This window comes from Armigeres subalbatus, chromosome 3, assembly GCF_024139115.2.
Source record: "Armigeres subalbatus isolate Guangzhou_Male chromosome 3, GZ_Asu_2, whole genome shotgun sequence".
NCBI lineage: Eukaryota > Metazoa > Arthropoda > Insecta > Diptera > Culicidae > Armigeres > Armigeres subalbatus.
In genome coordinates, this window is record NC_085141.1 from 44,366,867 (window position 1) to 44,384,456 (window position 17,590).

Consider the following 17,590-nt stretch of genomic DNA (forward strand, 5'->3'; position numbering starts at 1 on the left):
TCCTTTCTTCTTCCTTCTTCACTACTTCCACAGAGAACAGACGTTGAAGCTACACTCGCTATGTTGTGATAACTTTTTACTGTTCGTTTTGAAATAACTTTGGAATGTCGCCGTTATCCCGTGCAGAATCAGCGCTAGCGTCATCAAAAAATGCCACCGTGCGCTAGTGTCGTTATGCATGCAAGAGCATATCAGCGCCATCGTGTTGTCAAAATGACATTGTGACTTGCAATGTCGACGTCGATGGCGTTGAGGTTCCGTTTGTTTATTTTCACATGTTTTGCAAGAAATTTTGTTCGAGCCTCCATGTCTGTTCTCTGTGCTACTTCTTTCTTCTTTCTTTCTTCTTCCTTCTTTATTCTCCCTTCTTCTTTTTCCATCTTCCTCTCTCCTTCATGTTTCTTCCTGCCTCCTTCTTTTTCCTTCTTGCTTCTTCTTTCCCATTTCTTACTTCTTTTATCTTTCTTATTTCTTCTTTCTAATTTATTTGGTCATCAGTTTTCAATTTTATTTCTTCCTTCTATAATTTTCAATATTTCCTTTTTCTTTGATTGTTGCTGTGTAAGTGTGATTGATTATTGACGACGGTATTTTTCGGCTCTTTCAGTCTTTATGATAAGCTAAAACGAGTTTTGCGTCAACTATCCGACGTTTCGGTGTTTATTACACCTTCTTCAGGGATTTAGAGGCTTCGTACACGTTTCTTACTGCATAAGTACAACAAAACGCAACCTCTAAATCCCTGAAGAAGGTGTAATAAACACCGAAACGTCGGATAGTTGACGCAGAACCCAGTTGAGGCTTATCATAAGACTGAAAGAGCCGAAAAATTCCGTCGTCAATTTCTCTTTTCTTTCTCTGCTTTTTTACGTCTTATTTCTTCTTTTTCCTAATTTTTTGCTATTGAAAATTGGCCAAATCGTTCCAGAGTTATTAAAAAAACATCATTTCCCCCCATTTTCCCATCGGGAAGAAAAATTCAAAATTTTCTCAATGTATTCAAATGAACGCAAATAAATGTGAATTGATGGAGATAACTGCATCTATTTCCCTAAAGTCCAATTTTGACTTCTCTTATGAGCATTTTTGTTACTCTTATGTATTTTCTTGTTTTATAATACACGCGAAAGGTACCATCACCGCTATGTGGATTATTCAGGGTTTTTTTCCTCTTCCTTCTCCCCTTTTACTTGTTCCTTATTCCTTCTTCTTTTTCCTTTTTTTGCCTTTCTCGTATACAAAGCATACGTAAAGGTTATATGATCGCTCCAAAAATGATCTATTTATAGAAGGACTGGAAAAATACCGATCGACTCAGCTCGATGAATTGAGGTGATGTCTGTGTGTGTACGTCTGTGCGCAAAACCCGCCAAAAAACTCACTAATTTTTAGGCACTGATCCTTAACCGATTTGCGCGCAAGGTTGCATTCGACGCATAATCCTGTCCCATTGTTTCCTACTGAATTTGGCGCAGATCGGACTATGGGCTAAAAAGTTATGACCAAAATACTATTTTATAACACAAGAGAAAGTCTCCATCAACGCTAGGTGGATTAATCTGGGTTTTTTTTTTCTTTTTCGTCCTTCCTTCTTTTTCGTTTTCCCTTCCTTTTTTTTCCTTTTTCTTTTTTCTCCCTTCTTTCTTTTTCCTTCTTTTCTCTTTGTTCTTCTTTCTCCCTTCTTCCTCTTGCTTGCTTTCTTTTTCGATCTTCCTTCTTCCTTCTTCTTTCTTCTTTCTTTCTTCCTCTATTCTTCTTGGTTCTTCTTTCTTCCTTCATTCTTCTTTCCTACTTTCTACTTTTTTCTCTCTTCTTCTATCTTCGCTACTTCTTTCTTATCTCTTACTTTTTTCATCTTCCACCCTCCTTTATCTTTCTTCCTGATTCCTTCTTCCTTCCTCCTAAAAATTAAGAAATGCGATGTGAAAGGCAGATCCTTTTTTTTTCTTTCTTGCTTCTTTTTTCTTCTTTCCTCTTTCTTACCTCTTGCATCTTTCTTCCTTTCTTTTTAAATTTATTTTTCATCCTTTTTTTCATTTTTGTCCATTTTTTTCAATATTTTCTTTTCACTTCTTTGCTTTTTACTTCTTCACTATGTCTTATTATTTTTTACACATTCTTTCTTTTTTCTTTTTTCTTCCTTCTTCGTCCTCCCTTCTGTTTTACTTTTTCTTCCATTTTCCATCTCCGTTTCTCCTTCTTCTTTTCTAGTCTTCCTTCTTTCCTCCTTTTTCTTCCTTCTTCTCTATTCTTTCTTCCTTTTTCCTTCTTCCTTCTTCCCTTTTCATTTTTTCCTCTTCCTATTTCCTTCCTTTCTTTTTCCTTCTTTTCTTTTTCCTTTTTCCTTTTTTTCATCCTTCTTTCCTCTTTCTTCTATTTTTTCGTTGTTTCACCTTCCTTTTTCCTACTTTCTTCTTGTTTTTTCCATCTTCTTTCTTCATCTTACTTTTTTGTTCTTCCTTCTTTTTCCCTCAGCGTCATCCCAGCCTCCTTTCAGCATAACCTGCCGAACTAGTTCGATTTCGATGATTTTCTTAACGTCCCAGCAAACACAAGATTGTATATCTTAGCGGATAAGTGTACAAAGTAGAGGCCATATACGTGCATTTTGCACGCAGTCAAATGCAGGAATGCGCCTATATCGCCTCCACCTTGTACACTTATTCGCTAGCATATGCGATTTTGTGTTGGCTGGGGTAGCTATTTCTACTAATTTCTACATCATAAATTTTATTTATTTAATTCGACCACATTACCTTATCACATATTTCATTTTCCATTTCGCTTTTATTGCAAATCTGGCTGGTCATCGATTAGTGGAGGTCTAACTGGTCAGCAGCTTCAGTTTCTAACGCTTCAGTAAATCACAACTGTTCTTCTCGATCAGTACAATTTCTATTCTTCATCCAGGTTCATCGCAGAGAAACTTCGTCTAAGCTTTACCTGTTTGAGAGTGATAATCGCGAACGGTAAGAAAAAAATCTTTTAGGCCATTTTTTAGCCTTCGATGTGCCTTCAGGCAGTTAAAAGCGATTTGTTTATCCTTTTACCCGCCGCGTGTCGGCAACGAATTAACCTTTTTCTGTTATTTTTTATTTCGATGTTCGGATTAAAAGGATTTTACAAATCCATTTGACCCAGGAGAGCATATTATTCGTCATCATTGTCAATTTTAATCGAAAGCTGCAAATAATAGTGTTAAGTGCTGTAAAATTGTCTTTTTCATTTTGATTAAATCTGCGTGTTAACATCTTTCAGAATTCTAGAACAAACTTCTAGAACCATTTCATTGGATCGAAAAGTTGTGTTCAACGTGGTCAAACAAGCAAATGGAATCTAATTTTGTCGAACGTCCACCATTGCCACCGCCATCAATGGCAACGTCTAGGAAGATACCGTTCCAAGCCTTCCGGGAACACACTTCTGCACGCTCCGTTACAACTGATTTCACGCTCTCGCACGCAAGCAAAAGCAATCGCCATCACGTGCGGCCCCGATTCCGATTCCCGGAGAGGAACCAACCACGAGCTGGCGCTAGAGGCCACACGCAATCTACAATCGAAGTTATTGTTATTTAAATGGTGTAGCATCTTTTGCCTCTTTTGGGCATCAATTGTATGCACTGGAAGAAGCGTTTAGGTTGAATTCTATTGAATGTCAATCCCGGAGTTGGCAAGAGGAGTTTCATCCGTGTTTCTAAGCGTTGCACGGTGTGGTTAGAAAAGTGCGAATTAGCACGTTCCAGGCTTGAGCTGAGCCTACGAAAACGTAACGACGAACGCGGCAGATTATCGACGGTGGACCAGCGCCCCCCGAGGAGGCAATCTGTGCGCCTCCCTGGTTGGACGTGAACCGGGTGCGTTGTCACGGTGAAATGACATCGCGCGGTCTATGGTTGCTGGTTCAGCGGAGTTCTCTGGTCCGGGCTTTTCCCGGTACAAGAAGGGACCATCCATGTAACAAACGCGAGTAACGAGTAACGACGTCCGACAGACGACACACAACCAGCACATGGTATGGCACGGTTGGCGCTCCAGGGACAGCAAAGTCCCTCGTGACATGTATCTAATGCGGTAATATATAATGAAAATTTATATCTTCTACTGACAGCCGGCAGAACGGTTTCTTCGTTTGGGGCTGGGCCTTCTCCCTTTGGTTACACAGTGTGTGATTGTCTAGTGAAAGTTTGACAAAACGTATGCAAAATGTTTGTGTATGCTTTGGGTCAGTAAAAGTTCTTTCTCGAAAAGTAAAATTAGCGGTGCATCGATCTATAGAGGCCTCACATTAAGTTTGATAAATATCATAACACAAAACGACTGCTTCATTTCTTCTTAATAGAAACAAACTGCACTAAACAAAGGACACGGGTATACTATTAAAGTTTTATGTAATGGACGAATGAAATACATTCGAAACTTAAAAAACTTAATGACCCGAACCCCTTTCTTTAACCCGTTGTACGCTGGCAACAAATAGTAGAGACTTTAAATATATAACTTCGTACATTATTGGAAAATTGGGGGTTCTTCCTTAGCCGTGCGGTAAAAAGCGCGGTACAAAGCAAGGCCATGTTGAAGGTGGCTGGGTTCGATTTCCAGTCCGATCTAGAGATGCAGTTGTGCATAGTTTACACGAGTCTATGGAACCAATATGGAGATTTTTTCATGTTAGGGGAAACAGTTTTAAATCCACCGATTGGTTCCCGAGCAGCAGCACACTTGTTATAAACGACATTCTGTCACTCATATACAATTGAATCGAGTCATATAGAAGTTGCGGCAAATTTCTATTAACAAGACCTAATCAATATCTTGAGCTATTAGTTGGTTCTTAGCCATAGCAAAATTTGTTATTTTTATGATATGGGAACTGCTCCTGGAATTCATATCAATATTAATCCGATCCTCAATATTAATCCGATATTAATCCCATCAAAAACAGCGATAAAGCGATGCAGTGCTTGCAGCAGCCGATCTGATATTAGGTCCGACATTAGCTTCAAAAGGACCGCTTTAGTGCTAAGTCATAATGTAACCCTATAGGGTATACCACTGGTCGTCGAGGAGTGGCACATTAAAACGACTGAAGTAGCCCACATCAGTTTGCCTTTATCGGTGCGATAAGCTCTTTCAAAAACTCCTGTATCGACATTAGAAATGGAAAATGTTGAGGGCATTTGGTGTAGAGTTTCCATTTCCCGGCCATTTTCGTTGTCCCGGGATTCGGGATGCACTTGTTCGTATATCCCGGGAAATCCCGGGATCCCGGGATTTTTCTATGTTTCCTTAGAAAACTTATTTTTTATTTAAAAACGATTTTATTCAATGTTCAGGGGTGAAGTTCATATTTTAGAAAGGCCAGATAATACAGATTTCAAATTACAACTCAATTCAATTCTAATTTAAATCGATTCTTTCGAAAAAAAAAACGACCTCAAGAAGTAAATAATGTTCACGTTTATCTCGGAAGGTAGAGTACCCTTTTGGAATATATGATCGCCGAGTCCAAGAAGAAGGGTTCGCTGGCGGTTGAAGTCGGCTTGACTGTTTGCATTGTTTTGAATATGCATTGGGTTTAGACAGTTGCTGGGATTGCATTCAATACCATTCAATACCCTAATCTTGAACAGATCGCTTCCTAACCTTGATGTTAATCGTTAATTTATTGTTATCGCCGATAAAGTTAATTGTGTTCAACGTAATTGTTTGCTGCGATAAAGATGAATCAACTCAATTATTATAGGAGCTCGAGAATTTAACATAAGTTAACTCGATAATTTAACGATAATGGAGTTAATAGATCACGCGATTAAAGTTGGTATTTGTGAAAGTCTAAGTATGGACCGAAAAGGAATCACCCGGTTCTATCAGGATGCACGTCTTACCTGTCGGGCGGTTGGTAATGGAAAGAGAAGAGTAATGGCGTCCGCTGTGCCATGAGCCTTCTTGTGGTGGCACTTAGGGATCCTACATTCAGAGATATGCGAAAGCGGCCATCTTGAGCCAATCGAACATTGAGAGCTGTCAGAAGCTGAGCCAAATGAACATTGTTATTGCTGCGGATTGAAAGGTATTGCGATTAAAAAGGAAAAAAATACGAAAAGTTTTGTCGAATAAACAATTTGTTTTACATTGGCAAGATGAAGTCGTCTAGTTTATGCATGGTACTTTGTTCATTTGTATTGTACTTTTATTCTAGTGATAATGCACTGTTGGACGTTAGATAACGAAATCTGAAAATGCCATTATGCGCAAAGTCATGTTCGAGCTCCAACATTTTGCGCCACGGCAAGTGCTGGCAGCGTTTGTTTACGAAAGTAACAGCGTTGCTAAATTGTCTGGAAAAGTATTCGCACATCTCTTAATATAGGATCCCTAGTGGCACTCACCGTTAGTGCAACCTTGGTGGTGGGAAATATGATAATCCACTCAAAGGTTGAGCGCAGGTTACACTAAGCATTGCACGCTCAAATATAGCCACACATCTTCCCTCTTCTCCGGAAAAAAGGAACGCTTTGCTATGTATTACATTCTAACAAAAAAAATGAGTTTGAAGAAAAAAAATGCACATTAACTTTCATTCATCTCAATAGGTATAACAGCAAACCAGTCAAGCCGCGTGTATCATAATAATTCAATGTGGTGCATTATCAATGATGTCAAAGGTTTTACATAATTACTTTCAACTAAATGCATTTACCTGTGAAATATTGTCCATTGAATCAACATTGAAGTCATAATGCTCGATTGCACTATTTATTTTGCGTTGTAACTAATTTGAAATCGTCAAAAAAAAATAATAATAATAAATGGTTTAATTTTTCGAAATCTCGTCAAGTCCATTTGTTCATTCATTCCCGTTACCGCAACGATTCACCCTTTTCAACATCCCGCCAACCGACAGAACATTATTTTATCATCTCTCTCGCACTTTTTAAGATCGGATTCCATCAAGGTGGAAAGTGTGCAATAAGACATTTCCATAAAATAAATGTTGCGTATCATCCGTTACGAAGCAACAAAATATGTATGGGCCTTTTCACGAGACGTTTAAAAACAGCTGATTTTATCGTCAATTGACAGTTCTTCTATGAAAGTGACAGCTTCGGACTTACAGGCCTGTTCAGCGGTTGTAAACAAGTGCAGTCTCGGCAGTGTCACATGAAAAGGCCTATTGCATTTCGTTCAGTGTTTGTTCACATATGCATCAATCACCCCCCGGCAATCATGACATTATACACATTTCAAACAGAGGTAAATACCAAACATCGATAATAAATGTGTTTGTGCGTTCGCGGTATCTCTATGACGTATGGAAACAAGGTAAATAGTACATATGAATTACAAATCGTATCGTCGTATATGCGAGTACTGTATATGTAAGTGCACACGTAGTGTGAGAATGATCGATACTACGATACTACCATAAGATGCATATATCCTCGTCTCGAACCTCGTTGCGCATTCATTCATTTAATTTTTTTCCAACACAGTCACACCAACATTGATGGCAAACCTTTGTACAGAAAGGAAAAAGGAAGAAACGTCAATAAATTTCCATTCTGATCGTTTCCTTGGGTAAATGATATATCTAGAGTGCTATTTTTTTTAATAGTAAGGTAAGGTTTTGTTTTTCTATTTCTATTTATTCTTCTCTATATTAATAGCAAATATTGTGTTTCAGCTTTGAATTCGAAAAAGGGTCCCATGAGATTATTCGTGCGTACGTTCAATCCCAACTTTTTGAACGTAATCTTTGAGGAATGCTGGTATTTTCTTACCGCGAGTTGGTCTCGGCGTTTTTTCCGGGGATTGTGCTAGAGGTCCTGATGATGTGGTTCCTGCCGAAGTTCCTGCCTCGCTGCTAGCGGTATTTCTGTCCTGCTCATCAGTGTTTCTCCAGCGAGAAACTTTTTTTGTCTGGGAGACATGACGTTTGACGACTTTCCCATTGCCATCATTCAGAACAAGGCTTCCATTTCGTTCCTCAATTACCGTGTGTCTCGTAGGAGAGAAACGTGATTCTCCTTTCGAACGGTTAGATCGCTCTACAACCACCTCGTCACCCGGCTTTACTTTACATTCGCGGGCGCCCCGGCGGGCATCCTCTCTGCGTTTGCCAGCTAGTTTTTGTTCGCGGTCTCTCTGATCTAGCATATCGTCATTGTAGTCCGATTTACCATGTTGAATTAGTGGTAATCCGCGTTTAATCTTGCGACCATACATTACCTCTTCCGGTGGTATATTGGTAATGCTGTGTGCAGCGGAATTGTGAGAATTGACGGCCTTTTTAATTTCCTCAATGTAGTTTGTTTTTTCAGCAGATGCAGTGGCCATAGCTTTGTTAATTAGCTTCATGTAGCTTTCGGCAAGCCCATTTTGCTGCGGGAAAAGAGGAGTCGAAAATGTGCATGAGATGCCGCGTTTCTTACAGTATTCCAGGAAATCTGTTCCATTGAACGGAGGTCCATTATCGGTCTTCACGTGTCTAGGGTATCCTTCTTTCTCAAAAACATCGTCAAGGATTTTCTGAACACATTCGAATCTTGTAGATTTTACGGAACGAGCGATGATAAATCTTGACCTGTAATCTACAATAACGAGGATCAAAATTCCACCGAATTTGACATAAGGACCGTTGAAGTCCAGGGCAATCGATTCCCACGCTGCCCTTGGAACAAACACGCGCTGCATAGGAGTTGTTCTTTCTGGTTTACCATTAACACAGCACGTTTTGCATGAAGCCACCCATTTGGTTATGTCGCCGGCCATACCGGGCCACCATACGCGTTGTCGCATTATGCTCTTCATCTTCGCAATCGTCGGGTGTCCCTCGTGAGCTACTTCCAGTGCGCGTGTTTGGAGCGTTTTTGGCACAATAACACATCCGGTTTTGACGACGATCCCGTTTTTGACCACTAGGTCGTTCTCAACCAGCTGGTACTTCCGCAGATCCTTGTGCCACGACCCTGTTTTAAGCGCAGTTATTACTTGGAGTAGAACTTCATCTTGGTCGGTGGCTGTCTTTATGTCTGTCTCCGTCAGAAACTCTACGGAGTTGGCTTCAAGTGGCGCTAATTCCCATGGGCTCTCTTCGTCGTCAAATGGTGCGTCTTCTCCGTTATAAAGCCTTGATGACGTATCCGCGATATTATCGACACCCCGGATGAATTCGACGTTATAATTATAAGGGCTTAACCTTAATGCCCACCCATCCGCTCGTGTTAGAGCCCTCTTCGACTCTTCCCTGGACCGGTTCAGGATGAAAGCTATTCCCTGGGCGTCAGTACGAAGCGTGAAATTCCTACCTAACAAGAAGTAGGAAAAATGTTCCACCGCCCATACTGCACCTAGGGCCTCCCTCTGGTTCTGTGCATATCTTCTCTCTGTAGGGGTGAGGGCCTTGGATGCAAAGCTTATTACTCTCGGTGCTTGACGAGGGCTCTCTTGCACCAAAACAGCACCTAAAGCAACTGGCGAAGCGTCAGTGTATAAGACGGTCTTATCATTCTCGCAGAAGAAGCCCAATGAGATCGTGCAATCGATAATTTGTTTTTTCATCATTATGAATGCTTCCGATTGTTCCGGTCCCCATGTCCATGCTTTAGACGCGGTTGCTGCCCACAATGGACTTGCGGTGTTAGCAAAATTCTGCAGATAGGGGCTGAGGAATGATGCTAGGCCGAGAAAACTTCGAAGTTCGGACAGGGTGGTCGGCTCCCTGAAACAGCGTACACTTTTTATCTTCTCCTCATCAATATGGAATCCGTCAGCGTCGAGATGATGACCAATGAACCTTATTCTAGTCTGGTCGAATTCACACTTCGTTTGATTGATTGTCAAATTATTTTGCCGCAATATCTGTAGAACCGTTGCAACTGTGGCTTGGAGCTCTTCCAACGTTTCGGCGAAGAGTAGTATGTCGTCGATATATACTATGCTATTACTGACATCCTTTAAGATGCGAACCATCTCGCGCTGGAAGATTTCCGGCGCACAGTTTACGCCGAACATGAGTCGCGTAAACCTATACATGCCGTCTTCGCTTAGGAAAGTGGTTAATTCCCGTGATTCTTCTGCTAGCTCGAGGTGGTAGAAGGCGTTGCTTAGGTCGAGCTTTGAAAAATACTTAGAACCGTGGAGCTTAACCCTTATTTCGTCGAGCAGAGGGAGTCGGTAGTATTCTCTATTGATCGCGCGATTGGGGGCGCGCATATTGACAACAAGTCTGAAATCATTGCTGCCCTTGGCAACAGCGGACATGCCGCTTATCCAATCGGGAGCCGACGTCACCTTCTCAATTATCCCTCGTTTTTCCATGTCATGTAATCTTTGGCGTGCTGCATCTCTGTAATCGATATGAGTGTGGTGTCAATGTAAATAGTGCATTGGGTCGTAATTTAAGACTGAGCTGTGTTTCAGAATTCGGTATATTTCTTTAAAATAAAGCAATGGGTTTTATTGTCCAATACATGCTTTGTAGTGTGTCAATATTATTGAATCTATGTTTTAACCCTTTTGTTACCGACAGGGTACCCGGGTACCTTTTTCGTTTTCAAGTGAATTTTTTTTAGGGTTCTGAACATCGCAGGAAATTGAAACTCCGTGACATCTTCAAACTCGGCAAAATTAAGGTTTGGGTGGTACGAAAATGAAAATCCAGTAAGGGGGGGCTTGGGGAGGGGCTTCTGAATATTTTTACCCTGTAACGTACCGACAGGGTACCCGGGTACCCACGTTTTGGTATGACCATAACTTCGTCAGTTTTCAACCGATTTCGACAATTCCGTTTGCTATGGATTAAGAAATTCATCCTCTATCCGTTCCATGTCACATAGGACCGATCCGGATTACTTGGTTACCGGAGTTCCGGATTTGCTAGACCATGTCTCAAAAATGGAGAAGTTGATCTTATAGAATCCAAATGATGATTTCTTGTACCCTGAGCTACCAGTTTCGCAGAAAATTCGAGGATTATGACTTCCCAACGTATTAGGACCACGTGATCATATGGACTCGGAACGGACATCCTGGAATAGGTTCCCGTGGGCCCTATAGTGGCCGCAAATTCATTCCTGGCAATATGGGTATCAAAATTCTTGAAATTGTTTCGGGAACATGTTATTCATATAGTTGAAACCATAGGATGGATATGAACCGGAACGGTCATTCTGGAACAGGTTCCCGGAGGGCCCGGAGGGCCCGTAGTGGCCAAAAACTCATTTAGAATAAACCCTAGCAATATGGGTATCAAAATTCTTGGAATTGTTCCGGAAACATAATTTCCATGTAGTTGAGACCATAGGATGGATATGAACCGGAACGGTCATTTTGGAACAGGTTCCCGGAGGGTCCGTAGGGGCCAAAAACTCATTTAGAATAAACCCTGGCAATATGGGTATCAAAATTTTTGGAATTGTTCCGGAAACATGTTTTCCATGTACTTGAGACCATAGATTGGATAAGACCCGGAACGGTCATTCTGGAACAGGTTCCCGGAGGGGAGGGCCTAAAGTGATCATTAATTCATTTGGTAGAATCCCTGGCAATATGGGTATCAATATTCTTGGAATTGTTCCGGAAACATGTTTTCCATGTAGTTGAGACCATAGGATGGATATCAACCGGAATGGTCAGGTTCCCGGAGGGCCCACAGTGATCATAAATTCATTTGGGAGAATCCCTGGCAATATGGGTATCAAAATTCTTGGAATTGTTCCGGAAACACGTTTCCATATAGTTGAGACCATAGGATGGATATCAACCGGAAAGGTCATTCTGGAACAAGTTCCCGGAAGGCCAGCAGGTGCCAAAAACTCATTTAGAATAAACCCTGGCAATATGGGTATCAAAATTCTTGGATTTTTTCCTGAAACATGTTATTCATAAAGTTGAAAACATAGAATGGATATCAACCAGAACAGTCATGCTAGAACAAGTTCCCGAAAGGCCTTTAGTGGCCACAAACTCATTTAGAAGACACCCTGGCATCAAAGTTATTGAAATATTTTCGGAAACATGTTTTTCCAAGAAGATGGGACTGATGTTGGGTCATCAGGATGAATGGCTGTTAGGCCGAATGGTTATTGGGTCGAATGAGAAGTGAGGAGTGAATAGTGAGAAGTTAGCAGTGAGAAATTGAAAGTAAAAGTGAAAAGTAAAATGATAGAAATGAGAATAGAGAAGTGACACAGTGTTGACCTGATTTTGTCACTCTCCGATTTTATCACATTTTCGACCTGATTTCATCACGTTCCGCTTTTGTCACGTTTTTGACCCATTTTGCATCCATAAATTTTTTGAAAATTTCAGTCGTTCTTTTTATTTTGTAAATTATTCAGCAAACACCAATGATACTTACAGCGTCTGTGGTTCATTATAAATCATTTATGAGTACCTGTCAAGAATTTTCAAGTCTTTTTGACAAGAAATAACGGGAAAAGAAGAGAGCAAGTGTTTCTTCTAAATGAGGGTCCCCTCGGAAACCTGTGTGAGAATGACCGGTCCATTGTCAAACCATCTTATGGCATAATAACCCAAAAGATCATGCTTCCGAAACAATTTCATGAATTTTGATACCCACATTGCCTGGGCCTCTTCAAAATGAGATTGTGGCCACTTTAGGCCCCACGGGAACCTGTTCCAGGATGATCGGTCCGTTGTCAAAACATCCAATGGTTCAATTACTTATCAGATCATGCTTCCGAAACAATTTCATGAATTTTGATACCCATATTGCCAGGGTTTCTTCAGAATAAGTTTGTGGCCACTTTAGGCCCGACGGGAACCTGTTTCCGGAATAACCGTTCCGGCATTAATTCATAAAATGGTCCTGTAACGTAGTTAAGTTATATTCTTTAAATTTCCAACGAAGTTGATTAGTCATCACGCAAGAAATCTTCATTTGGTTGAATATATATCTTCAATTTATACATACTTTGGGACTTGGCCCAGTTAATCCGGAATTCCGGTTACCAAATAATCCGAATCGGTCCTCTGTAACATGTATCGAATAGCGGGTAAGCTCCTGCATCCGTAGCAACCAAAATTGTCGAAATCGGTGAAAAACTGACTATGTTATGATCATTTTAAGTCCGTGGGTACCCGGGTACCCTGTCGGTAACGTAAGGGTGTTTTTTTTGTCGGTAACAAAAGGGTTAAATAACGCAACCTTTTCATACTTCTAAGGACATTTCTTTTTTTCTGAATCTAACGCATTTTCAATAGCAAGGTGTTTCGTAGTAATAATATAGATATTCTGACATTAGTTTTTAAATGGTTTTGACTGTTTGGTATGTATTAAACTTGAGGTAAAAGGGGTAAGTATTGTCATAGGGCAATGTTTGACTACTATATCATTATGCTCAATATCATAGTTTGAATGAAAGTTGTTCTTACCGGTACGCTGCAGGAACGTTGTAATAGGCGTTTTTTGTAGGTGGTACATCCTTGTTAACGCTGAATTTCACCTTAACACCTGGCATTTTTGGGAAAAGATCATGTTCTCCTGTCATCTCGCACTGGTTAACGTTGACTTGCAGCAAACCCATATCGCTTGCAGTATGTCGCCCTAGCAGGGATCTTGAGCCACTGGGTACTACATGGAATATCGTAGCTTTTGCCGTGGCGGGAGCACTCTTTGATGTTGTAAAAAGGCTCGCTTTAAACGTACATGCGATAGTCATTGGTTTTTGATTCCCATAAGCGTGAAGAAGATTATGTGTACTTCCAATCATTTCGAGCTTTGCCAAACCTGATTTAAACTCCTCATTCAACCGATGCCAATCCTTTCCACCGATTATATTGGCATCTGCACCGGAATCTATCAAGAAGCGTATTGGACTAGATGATCCTATAGAACACTCGACCATTATATCTTGTAAAGTAAGAGCGTTGACTTCCTGGAGTGAGTAACATTATAATGAAAAGAAACCATTATGTGTGAAATTCGTTTTATTGATCTCGAAAATTTAATTCATGGTAAGATAATTAGTTAATCATTCAATACCTGCTTAACATCGTCATGTCTGTCTTCAGATGAGGAGCCCGCATTTCCACCTCGGTCTTGCTGCATGGAGTTCACTTGCCTTTGCCGACAAGCCGCAACGAAATGTCCGCGCTTGCCGCATTTGTTGCAATTGCGATTCAATGCTGGGCATTGTCCATTCCGATGATTGAACAAAAAGCATCGGTTGCAGCGTTGACGCCATCCTTGGTTTCCGTTTCGTTCTCTTCGTTGTTGATTAGCTGGTGGTCTGTTCTGTCCGCTCCGATATTGACTGACCCGTGGTCCGTCCGCACTGCTTGAACGTTTGCGTTTACTGAAAGTAGAACGTTCTACTCTACTGACCTCAAATGCACTCGGGCTTTCTTGCTGGCGCGTTTCAGCTTCGAATGCTTCATCCCTAGTAGCTGACTGTACGATAAAGTTGGTATCGTATCCATAGGTCCTTGCTTGTCTGACCAAATCCCTGTTCCGTAGCCCATTCAGTAATTGTGCGCGCACAAACCGGTCCTCGTCGTCGATGGAGTAATTGCACGAGCGCACTTTACACATGAGTCGCGCGTGGTACGCAACCGCAGCTTCGCCGTTTTCCTGCCTCATTCTTGTAAATGCCTCGTGCTCAGCGGCGGTGTCCGTCATGGATCGAAAATAGTTCTTAATGTTACATATGAAGGTCTTATAACAGTCCGAGCTGGTTAGACTCGGGCGGAGCTTTGCAGCCTTGATAATCTCCTGCAACTCGCTGCCCATGGACAGAAACAATAATTGTGTTCGCTTAACTGGGTCATTGACGTTGCTCAGTGACGCCGCTATCTCAAAATTTTCCAGATAACGGTTCCAAGTCTCCCACATTTTATTCGCGGGGACGCTCGCCGGGAATGGTTGTATATGGTCCCAGCGGATACTCGCGGAGCTTCCGCTGGTGGCACCGAACGAAGTGGTTTCATTGGCGAGATTCCAACTGTTATCACGGTTGTCGATCGAGGTAGGTTCCTTCACTGGGCCAGAGCTTTGCTGGAAACGACTCAGGGTGTCATTAATTCCAGCGATCATCTTCTCCATGCGCTCGATTCGTTCGGAGTTGCTTACTTGTTCCAATTCATTTTGGCTTGCGGCTTGAGTCGGGGCTTCTTCACGGACTGAAGGAGTAATCGGTGGCGAAGGGGAGCTTGGAGAAGAGCTACTTGATGCGTTGCTATGCTCTTCTTCGTCATCAGTATTAGCGCCGCTTGTTTCGCTGGTTGGGGAGCTGTTGTTATCACTGTTTGCATCGTATTGGTCGTTTTTCACTTCATCGTTGGCTTGATTTCGTTCGTCACTTCCGATTGCGGCGTCATCTTCTGATGCGTCAACCGGTCGGACATATTTTCCATTGTTCGCCATTTCTTTTTGTTTTGCAGTCGTTTTACTCGGCACTGGTTTGACTGTAACGATATGCATTAATGCAAAATTCAAATTAGGTATGTTACTTAACAAACTTGTTCTGATTTGATTTCTACTTTTTTGTGAATTCAACATTATAGTAATGCATTTAAATGTGTGATTCGTGAATAGGTTAAATACTTAGTTTTATTTAGGATTCGTTGTACTATCATTAGTAAATGCGCGATGCTTTTGATCCGCTGCTAAATGCGCGACCGCCATATTCGCTTCCAAATGCGTAATCGGGATCCGCTCAAATTTGCGTAATTATTAGACCCGCTTCTGATAGCGCGATCATAATATTCATTTCAAGTGCGCGATTGCAAGATTCGCTCCAATGCGCAATCAGAACCCGCTCAAAATTGCGCGATTAACAAATCCGCTACCGGATGCGCGATCAAAAGACCCGCTGCTTATGCGCGATCTTCAAGGATCCGCTCTTTGTATCGGGGAGGCTTTAATTTGGCACTAATTTCTACTCTTTTCGATCAGTTCTCCGGGTGATTCCTTTTAGCTCAGGTTCTAGTTTGAGTTGTTAACAAAAGTATAAAATTTGTACAACACCTGGCAGGATCGCCATTGTGAAAGTCTAAGTATTGACCGAAAAGGAATCACCCGGTTCTATCAGGATGCACGTCTTACCTGTCGGGCGGTTGGTAATGGAAAGAGAAGAGTAATGGCGTCCGCTGTGCCATGAGCCTTCTTGTGGTGGCACTCACCGTTAGTGCAACCTTGGTGGTGGGAAATATGATAATCCACTCAAAGGTTGAGCGCAGGTTACACTAAGCATTGCACGCTCAAATATAGCCACACAGTATACAATTTTGACAGAAGCCGAGAATTGGACAAATTGATTGTTGATTTTGATTGAAGTGATACACCAAAAAATTAGGCAGAGCATCGGGGTTGGACCACTTTTACTTGCGCATTTGCTGGAAATTTTGTTGTACGAACGTCGATTGGGAGGACATGAATTAGATCAAGAATTGTTTTGGAGGCAAGAAGCTCAGGAATACTGTCTCAATGTTGGGCGGCGCGAGGAGATTAGCAAGGCGAATATCAGCTAGTGTACACAACCTCGCTGTAGACGGGAGATGGGTAGGAAGCAGGCGCCAAATAGATGTAGCTGATCTTGTACTGTAGATACTTGTCGTTTAATTAATAGAGAGCTGTAGCTGCTGGAAAAAGTATCAGTCAGTAGCCCTCCATTGAGTGGTATAGGGGAATCTACTATTTTTTGTGAAGGTGATCTATTAACTATCTCTTTTTATTTTCATGTCTGTTCCTCTCTTACTAATTTAATAATAAGATGATATCGATTGTGCATCACAAAGAACCTTGGCTCCGTATACATGCCTGAGCCTACCAAATAAACGAACTTGGAAAAAAACATGTCTGATGGGAGGTATAAAAATATGATATGAGTTTATCACCTAAGTTGGGTTTCGCGTTCAAAACAAATAACTTTTGTAAGAAGAAAAATTACACTGTTTGCGAATTGGAAATGAAACAGTATTTTTTGTCGGGATTTTCGGGATTTCAAAAATAATATCCCGGGAATCGGGAAATCCCGAATTTTCCTAAATCCCGGGATGGAAACTCTAATTTGGTGTACCTGGTTCCGTGTCACACTCCTTATGCACAAAGATCAGAATCTTAGATGCTCGATTCCGAGTAGCAGCTGCGGCCATGTGTGTTGAATTTGTAGGCGGTAGAGCAAAAAGAACCATCGGACCATCCCATACTGCTGAATTACTTAATCGCCCTTCGGTTCGGATGACATTATCCCTGGAAACATTCGCTGCCACAACCGATTCCCTAGACAGTCTTCGTAAAGTTGTTCACTTGCTGTTATCGTTTATTAGAAGCAAGTCCCTCGATATCTGACAGTTCCGTGATTTTCAACTAGTCGATCGAGCTCTTCGGTTCTCTTTGCAGACATCCCTCCAAATAGTAATATCCGCTCCGAACTTTTCCACCCCCAGCAGGTCCATCTTTCGATGGATGAGTAAAGTGAAAACAACAAGGAAGCTAATCCATTCATAGATAACTCCGTGGAATACCTGAAGTGTGATGTGCAAATAGTTGTGCATGGTCTAGGGTCGACGTCTCGTTGACTTGTACGGAATGATAAACTTCCTAAGTCCTATCCATAAATAAC

General features: G+C 41.4%; 2 protein-coding genes across 3 annotated transcripts in view; both read right to left on the reverse strand.

The window, feature by feature from the left end:
* Positions 1-10,322, reverse strand: part of LOC134221609 (uncharacterized protein K02A2.6-like) — a 34,460-nt gene extending 24,138 nt beyond the window's left edge. The window contains exon 1 of the mRNA XM_062700798.1: positions 7,784-10,322. Coding sequence (XP_062556782.1) covers positions 7,784-10,322 — 2,539 coding nt within the window. The remainder of the gene's footprint in view (positions 1-7,783) is intronic.
* Positions 10,323-13,220: 2,898 nt separating this feature from the next.
* LOC134219852 (uncharacterized) lies at positions 13,221-16,193 on the reverse strand. Of its 2 annotated transcripts, XM_062698739.1 has the most exons (3): positions 16,072-16,193; positions 14,011-15,431; positions 13,221-13,903 (listed from the first exon to the last, which is right to left on the reverse strand). In XM_062698739.1, the coding sequence occupies exons 2-3, from the start codon at positions 15,388-15,390 to the stop codon at positions 13,397-13,399; spliced, it is 1,887 nt and encodes a 628-aa protein (XP_062554723.1). In that variant the 5' UTR covers positions 15,391-15,431; positions 16,072-16,193; the 3' UTR covers positions 13,221-13,396. The 2 variants fall into 2 exon arrangements, with proteins under 2 accessions (XP_062554723.1, XP_062554722.1); XM_062698738.1 differs by lacking the exon at positions 16,072-16,193 and having other exon boundaries at positions 14,011-15,789.
* Between the last annotated feature and the right edge of the window lie 1,397 nt (positions 16,194-17,590).

What these genes read in the sequence shown, in the direction of transcription:
- LOC134219852 (XM_062698738.1), bottom strand. Translation starts at nt 15,525, where the DNA reads ATGTTGAATTCACAAAAAAGTAGAAATCAAATCAGAACAAGTTTGTTA. An exon ending in GACATGACGATGTTAAGCAG is followed by an intron (nt 13,904 to 14,010) that starts GTATTGAATGAT and finishes TACTCACTCCAG; the next exon opens with GAAGTCAACGCTCTTACTTT.